The sequence below is a fragment of the Saccoglossus kowalevskii genome, chromosome 5 (genome assembly GCF_978046115.1).
Source record: "Saccoglossus kowalevskii chromosome 5, keSacKowa6.1, whole genome shotgun sequence".
NCBI classification, from domain to species: Eukaryota; Metazoa; Hemichordata; class Enteropneusta; family Harrimaniidae; genus Saccoglossus; species Saccoglossus kowalevskii.
In genome coordinates this window covers 1002120-1017891 of record NC_140645.1, presented here as the reverse complement: position 1 = coordinate 1017891, position 15772 = coordinate 1002120, and the positions used below count along the sequence as shown (strand labels likewise).

At 37.6% G+C, this 15772-nt stretch overlaps 2 protein-coding genes across 2 annotated transcripts in view; one reads left to right on the top strand and one right to left on the bottom strand.

The window, feature by feature from the left end:
* The window catches only part of LOC144360400 (activating signal cointegrator 1 complex subunit 2-like), a 275599-nt gene extending 275270 nt beyond the window's left edge, over nt 1-329 (bottom strand). The window contains exon 1 of the mRNA XM_085499036.1: nt 233-329. The gene's annotated coding sequence lies outside the window, so the exon portion shown is untranslated. The remainder of the gene's footprint in view (nt 1-232) is intronic.
* Nucleotides 285-15772, top strand: part of LOC100377203 (BUD13 homolog) — a 36902-nt gene continuing 21414 nt past the window's right edge. The window contains exons 1-3 of the mRNA XM_085499038.1: nt 285-475; nt 14191-14372; nt 14706-15077. Of these exons, the coding sequence (XP_085355164.1) occupies nt 363-475; nt 14191-14372; nt 14706-15077 (667 nt within the window). The 5' untranslated portion in view covers nt 285-362. The remainder of the gene's footprint in view (nt 476-14190; nt 14373-14705; nt 15078-15772) is intronic.

The window sequence follows — 15772 nt, the reverse complement described above, 5'->3', positions numbered from 1 at the left end:
TCAACTTTTACATTATTGCTTCAATCACTGATACTTGGTGAAAATCAATTTGTCGTAAAATCGTGGACGTGATGACAGATGTGCATGTTGTTTATTTGCTCTGACAATTACGAATAATTACGATTACGATAATATTGTGCAACATGTTCCAGCAGTCTTTGTATGTTGCCGTTTTAGCTGATAGTAATGTGCGAACCCCTCAGAGAAATGATACGAAAACAAAAAATCTTACTTAGTTTATCTCCATCAGCAGTAGCCAGCGGGGAGGAAAATCACATACCCCAGGTGTAATCGCTGGTGACGACAATAAATCCTTCGTGTTAAAGGTCAAAGGTGAAATAGAATGCATTGTGGGAGTTAAAATGGCTGCGCTCAGTAAAGAAGAGTATCTAAAACGTTATTTAGAGTCAGGGGACAATGAATCGACGAAAAAGAAGAAAAAGAAGAAAACTAAACCTTCTATAAAGAGATCAGGGTAAGAATTATGCAAGGGATCAACATTATTATTTACGGTTTGTTTTTTATGGTCTTATCTGCTCATGTAAGTTTGACTAGCCGGTTATAGTGCATACCCTTGTGTATTTTTGTGAAATTTTTTGGCAGAATCTTGTAAACCAATTTTATTTTACTAAGTACATAGCAACATTTAAAAAAAAATATGGTTTACATTTTTTTGGCGGCCATCTTAGTATGTTGGCGGCCATCTTGAAATATGTCACCCGAAAACCACATTTTCCTCGAAATTTCATATTTGATTTCCATTTTACTTGTCTTAAGCAATAACCCCTACCGAAGGCGGGTATACCACGAGATATTGCACAATTCACGACATATATACACGAGCCGCAGGCGAGTGCATATATGGAGTGAATTGTGCAATATCAAGTGGTATACCCAACTTCGGCGGGGGGTTATTGCTATTATATTATACCAGTATATTGACAATTCGATAAAACTTGTAAAAAAAGAGTTTACTTTCATCTCCTAAAAGATCATGATTATGGCCCTTGAACATGAATATTTATAAAAATAGTATGTAGTTGTATGCTGAATGCATCCAAAAATTACATGCGCAACACAGTTCAAATTGAATACAAACTAATTTTTATTCCACATGAAAAAAACTACATATCCACGTTGAATAGAACAGCGTAAACACACAAATTAGCATAACAAAGGATGACCATTCTGACCTTTTACTGACGCACAACACGATTTGAAATACAGGGTCGTGTATAGTTTGGATCATTTAAACAACGGATTTTCCACGTTTTCATTCTGGTTTTTGTACAATTTGGACTGTAATTTGCCCATTGAAAGTACAGTTGTGAAATAAACCGGTTTTGTGACTCATCATACTACTTGGATATATGACGTTCAGCGGTACGCGGCGTATCATGTACGGCGACCGGCACAGCGACCTCAGTTCCAACATCTGACCTGGATACCTTTGGTATAACCAAGTTTTGTGACAGTATGACTGACAAGTTTTGTCGTTGTTCTGGGGTAAGTTTGATGGTGTAAGATCGGATTTTTGCATCGTTTTTGTGACACGTACATGATATGCCTTGTCTCAACTCCGGCCGAAAGACTTTGCACGCCGTCACTCTAATACAGTGGTTGGTGTACACTCGGCACAAATCTGTAGCTTTCGAAATTACCTTCATCATCTCCTGTAATTTATTTACTCATAGTGAAGAATTACAATACCATATATCGTCGTCGAATCCTGCGTTGTCCCGTGTTTTTTGAAACAGATGGCAATTACCCGGGTGCACTACAATTTTGTCAGCTGCCGCTACCAGACGCCGGTTGTACTTAAAGATTATGTTTTTTTTGTTGGAAGTTCGCAATCCATCTCAAAGTAACAACACTGAGAACATAGCTTTCTGGCGTTCGTGTAGGCACCTCACGGTGTTAAGGGACGGTGGTTTAGGTTTGTGTGGCGAACGACAATAACCCAACGACCGACGCTCACAACTTGGATCCCACCATTGACAAAAAGCAATATTATAGTTATATAACTTTTCAGATGTTTTTAATTCTGTATTTTTTTAATATTCTTCTAAAATTCAACCACTATATTTCCCTAAAAATCAAATAATACCGGTTTTATGTATTTCCGTATTAAACCTGTAGTCAATTCATGTTCCAGGGCCATTTGGTTTAGCCGTGCATTATCAGCCAATATACCATGGATTGCATATGCAAATTTTGTGTTTATACTGGTATAATATAATTTGTAATAATCCATGTTTCTCAAAGCTGTATGAATTCTTGGTTAATGCACATGGATAAAAATAATTCAAGATGGCTGCTTAATTCAAAATGGCCATACAAATTCAATATGGCTGCCATATCCAGGTATGATACTATTGCAAAATTTAATCAGCCAACTATCATAGACCATTTCAGGTTAGTAGATTTGTGTCTACCATAGTAAAACCACTTGACTTCAACCATACTAAAATCACTTTCTATATCATGAAATTACATACAAATGTTATTGCGATTCAGCCATTTTGTTACAGTGTCGGCCATCTTGAAATAGGACATGTGAAAATCATCTATTGCGCAGTTATTTCACATGTTTTGTCTTTAATATATCTTTGTATAGATCTTTTTTCTAAAGCATGCCAATTTCTGTTATACCACAGATTTTTTTTTATATAATTTAAGATGGCTGTAAAATTTAAAATGGCTGTACATGTACCTTTGGAATTACAACATAATAATATAGTATGTTACTATTTCATATAAAAGTATAAAAAGTATATGGCTGTGTAATGATATCACTTTATTTAGTCAATCTTCTTCTGTCTCTGAAGCAAATTCTGAGTCAGAGTCTTGTGTTACTTGTGTATTGTTTTTACACTTTTCATAGTTGGCTTCACACATGCACATTTCAGTGCAATTGACATCGTTCTGTCTACACGTGCAGCGTCCATGACATTGGCATGCCACTTTTGACTAACTGAACTAGTGATTCTGATGCTGAAGGAAGTCTTGTCAGAACTGGCATCAGTTCATTATTTGGCTCACGTGACCAACCTAGCACAGTGGCTTTAAGTTTCTGTGATTTAGCAACAAGAACCTGCTGCCAAATCCTACATTGCAGGTGTGCTCTTCGTGTATGTTCATGAATGGCACCTTGTGTTGGTGGAAGTTTTTCAGTCCCCTGATTAGCCTTCAGTGCCAGAAAGTGAGACCATCCTGCATCCTTTGCCTATGTATGTAAGGACTTCTTTGTTTTATACAGCTAACATACAAGCTCTTTGCATCCTTTAAGTACCATTTCACTGGGTTCATCGTCAATACCTAAGACAGAGAGGGCACTGCTGACATTGTCACTAGCTGTAAGGAAGGCATTCCACCATGTATTTTTGCTTTTGCCATGAATGTGACCAGTGATGTCACAACCACTGATTGCATATAGACCTCTCAATGCTGCTACTTTGCATCTCCCAAGTACATTGTAGATAGGCTTTAGTCTTACAAGGTGTCGTTTTTCATCCGTTCCAATGATCAATGATGCTTCTGAACCCAAGCTGGGCTGTGTAGATATTGTTAGAACCATCACATCCGTAATTGAGGAATAGATGTGAACATTTAACCCAGAGCCACGAACCTCGGCAGCATAAAGTATAAGTAAGGTATCTGCCTCTTCCTGAGTGCTCTGGACCTCTACAATATCTGATTTTTGCTGATTTGAATAGACACCTTGACATGTCAACGAAATAACTAATGAATTGAAGTGCTCTTTCAGCAAGGTACAAGGTTAACTGGTCCTTTGTTTTAGTACCACTGAGAAAAGTGCCCAAATCTTTTATAGAAGTTGTGTCTTCTACTTTGTAACATGGCTGCTGTTGCAACTTTTCTTTTGTGCGAAGCTTTCTGGTTGCATCCTTCAGAGAAGACTGAACACTGTAGTCATCAAATACAACGTATGTGCATATATATCCTTGCGACTTCCTTTAAATTGCTTTAACAAACTGTTTGACAAAGTCATTACAATTCTTGATGACCGATTTACTGCCATTGCATCAAACAGAATATACGTCTGGTCAGCAATCTCTGTACTTGTGCTATTAGATATTGAATTTGCTATTGGTTCTGCTAGTAAACGCTTCAACTGGTGCATGAGTTGTGCTTTGTCTTGACATGGATGTAGTCTACCATCACATGTCATTAACTGCTGATTGGTGGTGGATAACTCATATGTTCTAATTACTTCTTTCATGTCAAGTTCTCTTGAGGACCTCGCAATTACTAGAAGACGTGCCATGAGTGAGTTGGATGCCTGTAGACTTGTCTGTTCCATCTCTGTGTTGGTTTTTAATGGCTTACAACCAGCACTCCACCCAAGAACTTTTACCTTGCTCATATTTTCCCACAGATTTTTATTTCCATAAATCCATTCTCCAACAAACAATCTGTAAGCCCTTTCTCCACGAGATTCTGTTCCAAGTATGTTTTCTGCTACAATGTCAGGAAGTATTACTTTTGTCATCCAATTGAACAACTTAAGTTCAGTTCCATCATCTGAATCACCCACTCTGAATGGATTTGAGTTTGATAGCACTTTTTTAAGGTCATGCATATACTTCTCTTTTCGGTTTAATTTAGTGTCTGTCATTTGGTGGTGTGAAGTTCTTGTAAACTTTGTCACTCCTAACATGTTCTCCAACTCAGTGGATAGTCTTGTTAATTCAGGAGCACTTACATGTAGGCAATACCTAAATAGAGCTTCAGGATTTATGGTTATTCTAGATACTCCTTTATCACCTTTGTGACCTTTGTGACCTTTGTTGACATATTCCTATGCTTGGTCCACTCCAATAGCTGTAAATGCTACAAGGTTGGTCTTCACAGTGAAGTTGCCCTGGGCAAAGTCATCCAAGATCCATTTATTTGAAAATTGAGTTGGATCCAGGTAGGCAAGTTTAATAACTTTTTTGTAAAGACTCACATCAAGCCAAACACACAGTGGTTCATGGAAAACATTACTTCTGACAAGCTCATTCAGTTCATGTAGCTGTAAGAGTGAGGTAGTCAACGTCGACCATTCATGGGCTGGTGCATTAATAAGTGTTTTATGATTATCTGATATTGAATCTGCATTGATTGAGTTGTAAGCAGCCCACACAGGTATAAATTGTTTTGCTGGGGTAGCTTCCTGGGTGGCTTCCTGCACCATGATCTGGAGGTCAGTATCTCCATTGACATTTGACTGTGCTACTGCTGTAGTTTCTGTATTGGCGTCTGGGTGTTCCATGGTCTGTGTTTCTGCACTGATACTTGACTGTGTTGGTAAGAGAGCATGTCCAACTCATGTATACTAGATACGCATTGGGTAGCTTTGCTGGTGGATGCCTGCTTATTAGTATGTGTGTACTGTGTTACATGACTGTGTTACAACTGTAGTTTTTTCAGTGGTGGGTGGTTGTTCCATGATCATAGTGTCTGTACTGATACATTTGTGTACAGAAGAATCGTGCCAGCAACCAAGCAGTGATACAATGTTGTGACTCCAGTAGCTTATTGAGATGATGGAAAACTTGAAATTCAGTACAATGCTTTGGGTTTAGGTGCTCCGATAATATTACATGACAATAACTCTACACCAGTTAGAGGTGAATCACATTAGCACGTAATACTGTCTGGGGGTACAGTATGTCCCTGTATTATCCATCTCAGTAATATGTCAAGTTCAGACGGTCCTTTTGTTGCTGCTAGTGAACCACTAAATGTCCATGTCTTGGCTTGTTTGATGGTCCTGCGCACAATTTGTGCACATTGAAATATTACTTGCACCTCTTCAATGCCATTCTTGTGTGCTGCAGCATCTACTGCTGCAACTTGTGCTGCTCTTGAGTGAATCATTGTCGGCCAAGACCTAACTTTTGGACGTGTGAATTCTACATTCTCTGTTTCTATGGCAGCCATTTTGAATTTGGTAGCCATTTTGAATTTTCACTGCCATTTTTAGTTATATCTCATCAATGTAAATTGACATAGTATTGAAGTAGAATTGAAAAATCATAAATTATTACGAAGAAATGTGGTAAAATAATGAGCAATATGTGTTTTTCATGTCAAATTCAAAATGGCTGCCACAAATCCAAGATAATTTTATGATGTACTAAATGCAAAAAAATTGATTTGCAAGATTCTACCCAAATTTTTCACGGGATTTGTTATTGTGACACAAGGGTATGCACTATTACACAAGATTTGTTTATTTCTTCAAATCTCAGTAATACATAGTTTATTGCATCTTTAGTTTATATCAGTATGCAGCAATAACAGTTTGTGAAATAACTAGTACATGTACATAAATATTGAATGAAAAATAAAAACTAAGGAGATAAGTTTACATTTTTTATTGAAAGCAGTGACAGTGTGAATCACAGTCAGCTGGCATCGGTGTCTCTGGGTGTATATGATAGAGGGAAGTTGTGCAACCAAATTTGCCGAGTTCGCAGTTTTTCGTCAATAAAAAAATAACTAAGGCAAAAACTCGCGGTTTTTCAGCATTTTTGTAATAAAGACATTATTCTCTATCAATAATCCGCCCAAAACAGGAACATTTTTACTAATTCTTGTGTTTTTTCGACGTTTTTTGAAAAACCTGTGATTAGGCTTCGAAAGTAGAACATTCCGGAGGGGGTGAAACAGAAGAGCCAAACTTAACGCCTAAAACTCGAAAAAACAGTCAAGCAAAATGAAAAATACCAGCTTGAAGAATATTGGTTGTTCTTTCAAATTTCGCCAAAGCCATACCTATATCTTACGGATATCTGCAGAATAAATCAAGAATACTACACAAATTGACTCCATTTATGAATAATTAACTGTTGCCCGAATGTACGGCACAGTTGTAGGCGTGGTCTATTCAGATAGTGTCAACAACCAATCACTTTACCACTCGGTTAGCCTCGCTGAACTGGTTCAATATTCTTCAGGCTGGTATTTTTTTTAGATTTTTTTTTTTTCTTTTCGACTGTTATTTTTAGTTATGTGGACTGGTTGGAGCCTTCATCCCTTGTCTGTTTCTTACACTGGATACCAGCCGATACCACCTCTCATAGAGACTGCGTCGTGGTTGATCATAGTTCCTGGGCTCCCTGTCCGAACACAAGTGAAGACAGCCGGGTGTCCGCCGAACACGGCCAGATTTGAACTCTGTCAGCGGTTAAAGTCGGCCGATCTGTGTGGGTGTTAAACGTCTGCGGGTGTTGATTTCAGTCATATCATGGTAAAAAATTTAATACTACCGGATTCGCCGTAAATTCGCCCTGGGCCGTTAAATGGCAGTTCTGGTTTTTGACTCCTGTGTGCGAAACACAAAAAGGGAGTCTTTGCAGTTATGTGTCTGTTTGTCTGTGTGTGTGTGTGTGTGTGTGTGTGTGTGTGTGTGTGTGTGTGTGTCTGTCTGTGTGTGTCTGTGTGTGTGTCTGTCTGTTCCATCAATATCTCAAGAACCAATGTTCGGATTTCAATGAATGTATATAGCTTGTCTGGGGCAATGCGCAGATTTGATTAGTTTTTGGTTGACATGAGCTCATCCACATACATGTAATGTGTGAATTTTAAGCTATTTCAGTTATACTGTATCTCAAGAAGCATTAAAACGATTTTTATATAACTTGGTAAGAATGTTACTAATGATTGGCTGCTACAATTAATTATATTATTTTACATTTTAATTAAAATTTAGCATTTTTTATGTATTTTTTATTATATTTTTTTTTAAATTTTTTCTGCCCAATTGCATGAATACAACTAATAGGAATCGGTGAGTGGACTAATTTGCATAATGTTGCGCATGCGTATTCTATTTTTTATGACCAGCAATTTATGATGGTGTCAGCCATTTTGTTATTTCCAGTGTGTTGTGCAAAAACAAAGCAAACGCCCGCAAGATGAAATGTATGTATCAGTTTACATTATGAAAAGGTCTAAGAAATTACATGTATGATTTTTTATTATCCTATAAGTAAATAAATAAGTAATTAAACAAATATATATCCTCAATGACTGTGAAACGAATTACTGTGCAAGCTAGTTTACATTCACGTGTGGTGTACAATTACATTCAAGCCACGGAACATTGAAACCTGTGTGAGCCCAGTTAAGAAAATAATGAATGTGAGATTCATCCTCGCCAAAACCATGGCAGTGTTGAAGATATGAAAATGGTTGGTAGGTTCGAATTCATGGTAAAATGTTGTGTAAATTCGTTGTACTTGAATCCTGATTTATCACCGTATTATTGAACGCGAAAACAAATATGGTGACCTCCAGCATCAATGTAGTTGTATCAAGTCGCTGCCGTAAGGAGATATTTCCTTTGTATCGCTTACCAACATTGTATTGTACTTCTTTCCTTTATTTTCCTTTACACATTTGGAAACTTGCATGGTGCACTTTCACCCCCCACCCTCTCCAAATTACGAAGCTATCAAGTCGATTAGTAGGTATAGGATGTCTATGTGTGTTGATGACTACGTCGTTGTGTAAGGGCTTCTCGTACGTAAAATTGGGCACATTCCCAGTAAAAATATCTATTTACACAGAGCTGACAAAATTCGCTTACATGTGTAAATATATGTTGGGATTTGGAGAGAAAAAAACTCGTAAAACATACTGAATTTACCGTGACAGCTGTGATCAATTTTGGTGCCGATTATTGGTGTGCTGATCAGCATGTCGGATTATTTCTGAGAACGTTCTTCGTGTGGGAAATCACAAAATCATTAGCACTAAGTAGACTGGTTTACCTTATTTTTGTGTCAGAGTACCCTGTACAAATGACATGAATCGACATGCGATGATTACCAAAACAATTTGACAATTGCTTGAGTTACTGTTCCTATTAAGTTAAGCCATGGAGCAAAAAAAGAAAATATGGTTAAGCTGAATACCATGCTTCATGTGGAATGTATAGACCGTGATGTCGGCATTAACTACTGGATGCACAGTGGAAACCACTGTGGCAACGCCACGCTGACCGGCGTCTCCTGCCTGGTAAAAAAAAACATGCAGGACAGGGTGCAGGGTTTTAAGCCGTCGTAGATGTTTTCGAAACGAAAATTAGCGAATAGGTTTTGTTTCGAGCCACTTAAAATGCCTTGTGTGTATTTTTGGTTGGTACTCATCGCGTGCGACGTGCCCCAGATAGTGTCAATTTATACGCAGTAACAAATAAGACGCGTTGGGGATTACTTTGAATTTTATGTACCGAGAAGTAAATTATTATTTGTTATGGTACTGAGCTGTACGATGGTTGTAATTTTACCATGTCGATTTTCGGGATATACGAACCAATATACGTAACTAAAAATAAATAAATATAATATTTATTGACACACATATTGATAGTGGTTTGAATTTTAGATATTTAGATTGTGATTGTTTGTCAGAAATTTACATACATGTAGTTGTTCTTGCCACTTTACGTTTTCCGTGTTAACTAAATTTCTAAAATATTTTTAAATGCCCTATAAGTTTATTTTGGGCATTTATTTGTTCACTATTTACTTTGCATTTCATTTTCCCCAATGTTTTATGAATTATTTCAGTTTTCTTTTTAATGTTTCAATTTTGTGTAGACTTTTTATGCATATTTTTAAGTAGGCTTATTGTAGGTATATGATGTCTATGTGTGTAGATGGTGGCTCCTTATTTAATAGATTATTCATAATTTGTTTATCATTTTCAAATATTCCCGAATATTACATCATGATCCCTATTTCTTCAGCACACGGGAGTTCTTTCTAAGCTTTCTTTGATTAAAAAAATATAATGGGACCAAGAAATCGCTCATGGCAATTTTTCAGCAGCAGGTGTTACTTTAAGCTTTTCTGATGCTTAAAAGTTTCACAATTCACACACCACCACCCCCCACCCCCGCCGTCTTCCATCCATAACGGTTTGGTGAGCCACGTCGTTTGGGTGATGCGGAGTATCATCGATCCTAGTGATACAATGTATATACCCCACCCTTGATCCTAAGGCAACCACTTACTGTTGTTTCAACGCTGATGGGATCACGGGCGTCAGGATCCAAAGCAACCCCGTCGGCACGTCTCCCCCTGTCCGGCCGGATGCTGAGTCGGGCGCAGGGCGCGCAAACAGTGTTAATGAGTGGTCGTTGGTCAGCCGCGGAGGAGGTAAAGCTTAAGGCCCCCGGGTGGAGTAAATCTTATGCAACACTTTCCACTGGACCAAACGCTACCCACTACTGAGGTGTGGTTTCGGGATCAGACCCCAAAGTGTGGGATGAGACCAAAATGCTCTCAACCGGATCCCAAGGCTCCTTCCCCGGACCCCGGTACCACGAATTTCCGTTTGGCAAACCGGGTAAAGGGGGACGGTCGCGTTCCATGGGCGTTCTCGCCAGCTCAGTCTGAGACCATCCATCACACCCTGAGGGCAGGGTTGCTTGGGCAACTGTGCAACGAGACGCGGTCTTAGACGCGTGTTTTCACCAGCAAACTGAGTCAGGGGTACGTCCCTACCTCAGTGACACAGACTGGACATCTTCCACCCTCTTTGTTGGGGAGATGGTGGGTGTGGTCTTGGAGCATCGTAGTGTACTGAACCAGATGGTTCAGATCGAATCCGCTAGCCATTTGGCCACTGCCATGGGAGGGTGCCCCAAGCACAGAAAACACAACGTCCTAAGGCGATGTCCGCTAGCCAGAGTCTGCTTCTAATTTGCATAATTAGATGGAAATATTACATACATGTATCTACTTGATGTGATTTCTCAAATGAAAAGTATTTGGATGTACAATGTGTTTTTGAAATGACATAATCTGAGTAGGTGTATGTAAATTATTTCTTTTACTGTGATTTGGGCAAAAATTACCCACATCTACTCAAATCAGTTTAATTTAACTCAAGTGAAAGTTATTAAACTGTTTTCTGATACTTGAAATGAATAATATAGATACAGTATTATAACTTGGCATAACCTAGTGCGATTACCATCATAGCATCATCTTCAATAAACGTTCCATTAACCATCAAAGACATATCTTTATATAATTAATGTTATAGAGCAAAAAAGTTATAAATATTATGCTGAGAACACAATAATGGTGAAAACTGTTTAATAATCCATTGAATTAATGCTTTGTTTCACATTACAAATAACATGTATAATAATTTTCTCTTTCACGCCTGTGTCAGGGTAGTATTGGCTCACTCTTTTTGAAAGGCAAGGCATCAACTCTTGCCTGGTTATCAGGTTCTCTCTCTGACTGTGTTGTACTGTGCTGTATTTTTCCCTTTGAAACATAATTTCTGAAATTAAACACTTTTACCCAAAATAGATATTATATTCATGATGGTGCCGATAACATGGATTATTACATATGTATTGCAGTTTACTTTTATTCGTCCCTGAAATCAAAATCGGTATTTCCACACCTCATATGCAAATGAGGTCTGAGATCAAACAAAGTAGTCCTTTCGGGAGTACCGTTTTTTCGAAACTTAGCAGAAATAAACAATATTAAGAAGTACAATATTTTTCTCTTGGGGTACATGAATATACTTGCCGAGTGAAATGAAATTTGAACAACAGTAATGGCACCTTCAGCCAGTCACTTATTTTGACAAAAACTAATTTGCATATCACCCATGCAATAATGTTTTCGGTATTTTCACTGTCATTATGCAAATGAACATGGTATATCCATCGGCTACCGAACTATTTTTATTTTGTAAACACATTTTCGTCTGCTGTTTTTGTCCGGTTCAAATCGTCAGGCAACATTTTTGGCGTGTTAGGTGTTACATCACATGGAATACTACGATTGTGAGAACTTAATGAGAATGTATATTGACCACCTGGAAACTGAGTTTTATAAACCTTGAAGGGCTCTCGGAAGATCCACCAGCAGTAAACTCAGCGATTACTATGCAGCCGCAACCATCAACATTGAGATACCAGGTTTCTGCTGGCAACGTTGCGGCGTTACTCAGTTCCAAATAAAAATTACCAATGCCAAAAGAGCAACATTTTAACCGGTAACCAAGACTCAGTCAATCCACGACCAGCAAGCAACATCGCACATGAAGTTGTAGCGTGCAGCTCAGCGACAACCGCTGTCGGCGAAAGTCATCCCGTCAGTGGAGTACCGCAGTTGCACGGCATGTTTGCCAATGCACAATTCTGTGGCACAACTTTTAACTTCAACATAAACTGTGTATCATAGTCGTCCAGTTCAAGTTCTGTCGTAGTCCCAACTAAACGTCAATGAGTTATTTATTCGGACAGTGACTCAGATTAGACGTCTGATTATTTTAATTTCAAACTGTCGCATACAAATGTACGACTTATTTACTACTTCTGTGTCACTGAGAATGTTCTAGAACCGTACTGTGTCTGGGTGGAATATTCTAGATTTTGTTTAGAAACTGGTTGAATAGGTAATAGAACACCGTAGGAGGCAATAGAAGGTAATTGAACATTCTAGAAATTTATAGTAAATTCCAGACTCATTATGTATGCTGATGTAATGGTCTATTTATAGACAGTGTGGGTATATATAGGGGAGTTGTTCAGCACTGAGTTCAGATCGGAGATCTCGTTGAATTGTATTGGAGTTTAAGTATCTAGTTATTGGAGTAGTGGAGTTTTACCGCGTTATTGTACTTGATGTTTGCAGAGTATAATAATACCAGTACCAGTTGAAACCTCATTTGTTGGCTCCGTGTTCGTATTTTATCATCGCCGCCAGGGAAGTCTTTTTGTTACTGTTGCCATTTTGGTATTTGAACCATCACACCTGTACTATACCAATTACGGTAATATTACGTTGCGTGTGACACAAACAAACAGTGACACTCGTTCTCCGGGCGCGTTCTACACTGACATGCGCTGCTGGAGCGTAACACTTATATTGGAACATATTAATGGGCAATGGGGTTCCCCGACCTAAATTCCATCTCGGTTTGTTGCACGTTCTTTCTTTAATATGAAATAATCAAATATGGAACATATGTAATAATAACAGAACCCCACACCCTGCCCGTGGCTTTCGTTGCGTATGGAAGTTATTTTCACTCGAGATGTGTATTCGCTTCGCTCGTGAAAGTACGGCCACAGGATACATTTGTACACCGCATCACTCGTGAAAATAACTTCCATACGCAACGAAAGCCGCGGGCAGCGTGTGGGGTTCTGTCATATACCAATTCAAGAATCTTATACAATAATGCTTGTAGTAGCCCCAATATACCTATGGATTGTTGTCAACAGTTTGTCACCTTTTGATTTCTTTTGATTGTCTTCACTTTAGAATTCTTGGTTTGTTGCTTTTTGTCATTCCTTCTTTCTCACAAAAATATCATTTTGTACCTGTCTGATGACCGCTTCTTGTGGCTGATGACAGACAAGTGCAAGTAAATTCCCATACATCCCAGGTAGAATTCACAAATAGTGTAAAACTGTCTAAGATTATATTTATAATATGCTGGTTTAGGTAAATGCACTAATCTCTTCATATTCTGAATGTTAATTGCTCAGATCATCCATAACATTGAACTACTCAAACAATACAAACGTCTATGTAACTATTAAGAGTGAATATTACTTGTTGAATAACTGCACAACAAAAGCAAATTATATGATATTCACAACGATATTCGTGATGTTTTATGCATACATGTATTTATTAGCATTGGATAATGCATACATACACATTTTGACTTATTAGCATTATGAGTATCATTTTTGTAAAGTTGTTCAAAAATAAATAAATTGATAATGCCAATACTGAAGAGTCAATCAGCATGCAAACTTTGACAAAATCAGAGTACTCTAACAAAAACCACTATTCTAATAGACAACACATATTAGATGGTTTAGAAAACATTCACATATAAATTTAAAAAAAAAACTGATAAAATATTACATTATAATTTTGATGCGATTGCAGCATGAATGTTAAAACGGCCAACTAATGTATGTAGCTTTCCATGTGTACTTGCTCTCTTTGATAACTTGGTAGTAAGTTGGTAGCGTCAGCTGCCAACTAAAAATACACCTGCTTTGCACTGTGCCATGGCTGTCAAAACAAAGCCTGAGAGGATAAATTATGTGTAACTTTTCATCCAGATCTCAGTATACACATCTTAAATAGTATTACCAGATATGTTTGTTTATTCTGGTAGAGTGTTGATAGTGGATGATGATATTAACATACAAAGCATTGCACCAAAAATAGAAGATATTGAAGAAGCCCCATTTCTGGATGAAGCTCCACAGGTAGCTGGTATGACAGATGATAGACCAGAGGATATAATTGTAATAGAAAAGTACAGATCGGATGGAAGATGGAAAACAATGGGAGAGGGTAAAAAAAAAACATATTATGTGTACACTGAGAGTATTCATTGTTATTCATCATACCTTATTGTGTGAATACCTAATAGTGATTTTGATTTAACAGGGATTGCCTTAACCCCATATTGTGCTTCCCTGACTCCAATTATTGAAGAGGGACCCAGTTTTCAGGCAAGCTGGGGTCCAATCTCCAATAAAGTTATCCAGGGTCAAATTTCAATTTCTTAAAATTTTGTAAGTGGGACTCGTCTTGCCGAGATACCCTGGATTATATTGCTGTACTTATTTAAAGTGATTTGTTTGTTTACTTATTTAAAGTGATTTGTTTGTTTACTTTTTTAAGATAAAAAGCCTAGTATAGCTGTTCAGGATTCTGGTTCTGATGATGATTTGCCGCTGCCAAAAAGGAAACCAACACGACATGACTCTGACTCAGATTTATCACCTCCAAGAATACGACTTGATTCGGACTCAGACTTGTCTCCTCCTAGAAGCAACTCACAAAAAAGATTACAATCTTGTAAAAATAATAATTCTGATAACTGGGATTCAGATCAAAGTCCTCCAAGGAAATCCAAACCTAGTAAGACCCTGTCTGGAAATAGAGCAGGATTGTCTGATGCTGCAACACTACGACGTGAAAATGATCAAAGAAGACAAAGAGATAACCAAACATTTGATAACTTATCAGCGGAGATCTCTGGAAGAAATGCAGGCAAGTTACTGTGATCCTATCCAAACAACTTATTGTATCAGGTCATTTAAGGTAGAGATGCAGTTTATTTGGCTTGCTTTTTAATTGAGTAATTAGACAATGAAGATGATATTATATATATCCAACATGTTATATATTTTCTGAAAGCTTATTATACAAACTTTGTAAAACTTGTCTTTATTTTAAATATTCAGAATGCGTTTTTGATTTTGGGTCAAAAATATGCTTTTTTGGGGCAAAAGTGGTTAAAAACAATTAGCTTAAAAACTTCAAGTCCGTTTGTGGGTAAAATTACATCACTGGATACCTTGGTATACTACTAATTCAAATGCGTCCACTCATCTCTCTAACGGCTTTCAAAGTCGCACAGCATGACCTCAAAGTTCACTCTTTTCTATTTTTGCATAATTTATATATGTATATTAATTGCGGACTTGTTATTTTTGTTCTACTCGCCGTAATAAACTGTCCGGATGCATTTTGAAGGGGGAGCACCTTGTCAATAATGTGTGAAAATTTCAAGGCAAATGGCCAAATCATCTATCAGCTATTTCAATTTAAAACGAAAGAATTTACCAAAAATAGAAGACGAGAAAAAGGCTAATTTGCATATTTGTGCGTCAAACCGGGAATTACTGCTTTGTCATACTTTGTCATACTTTCTAGACTATTGAAATTGAATGTTAACATATAGA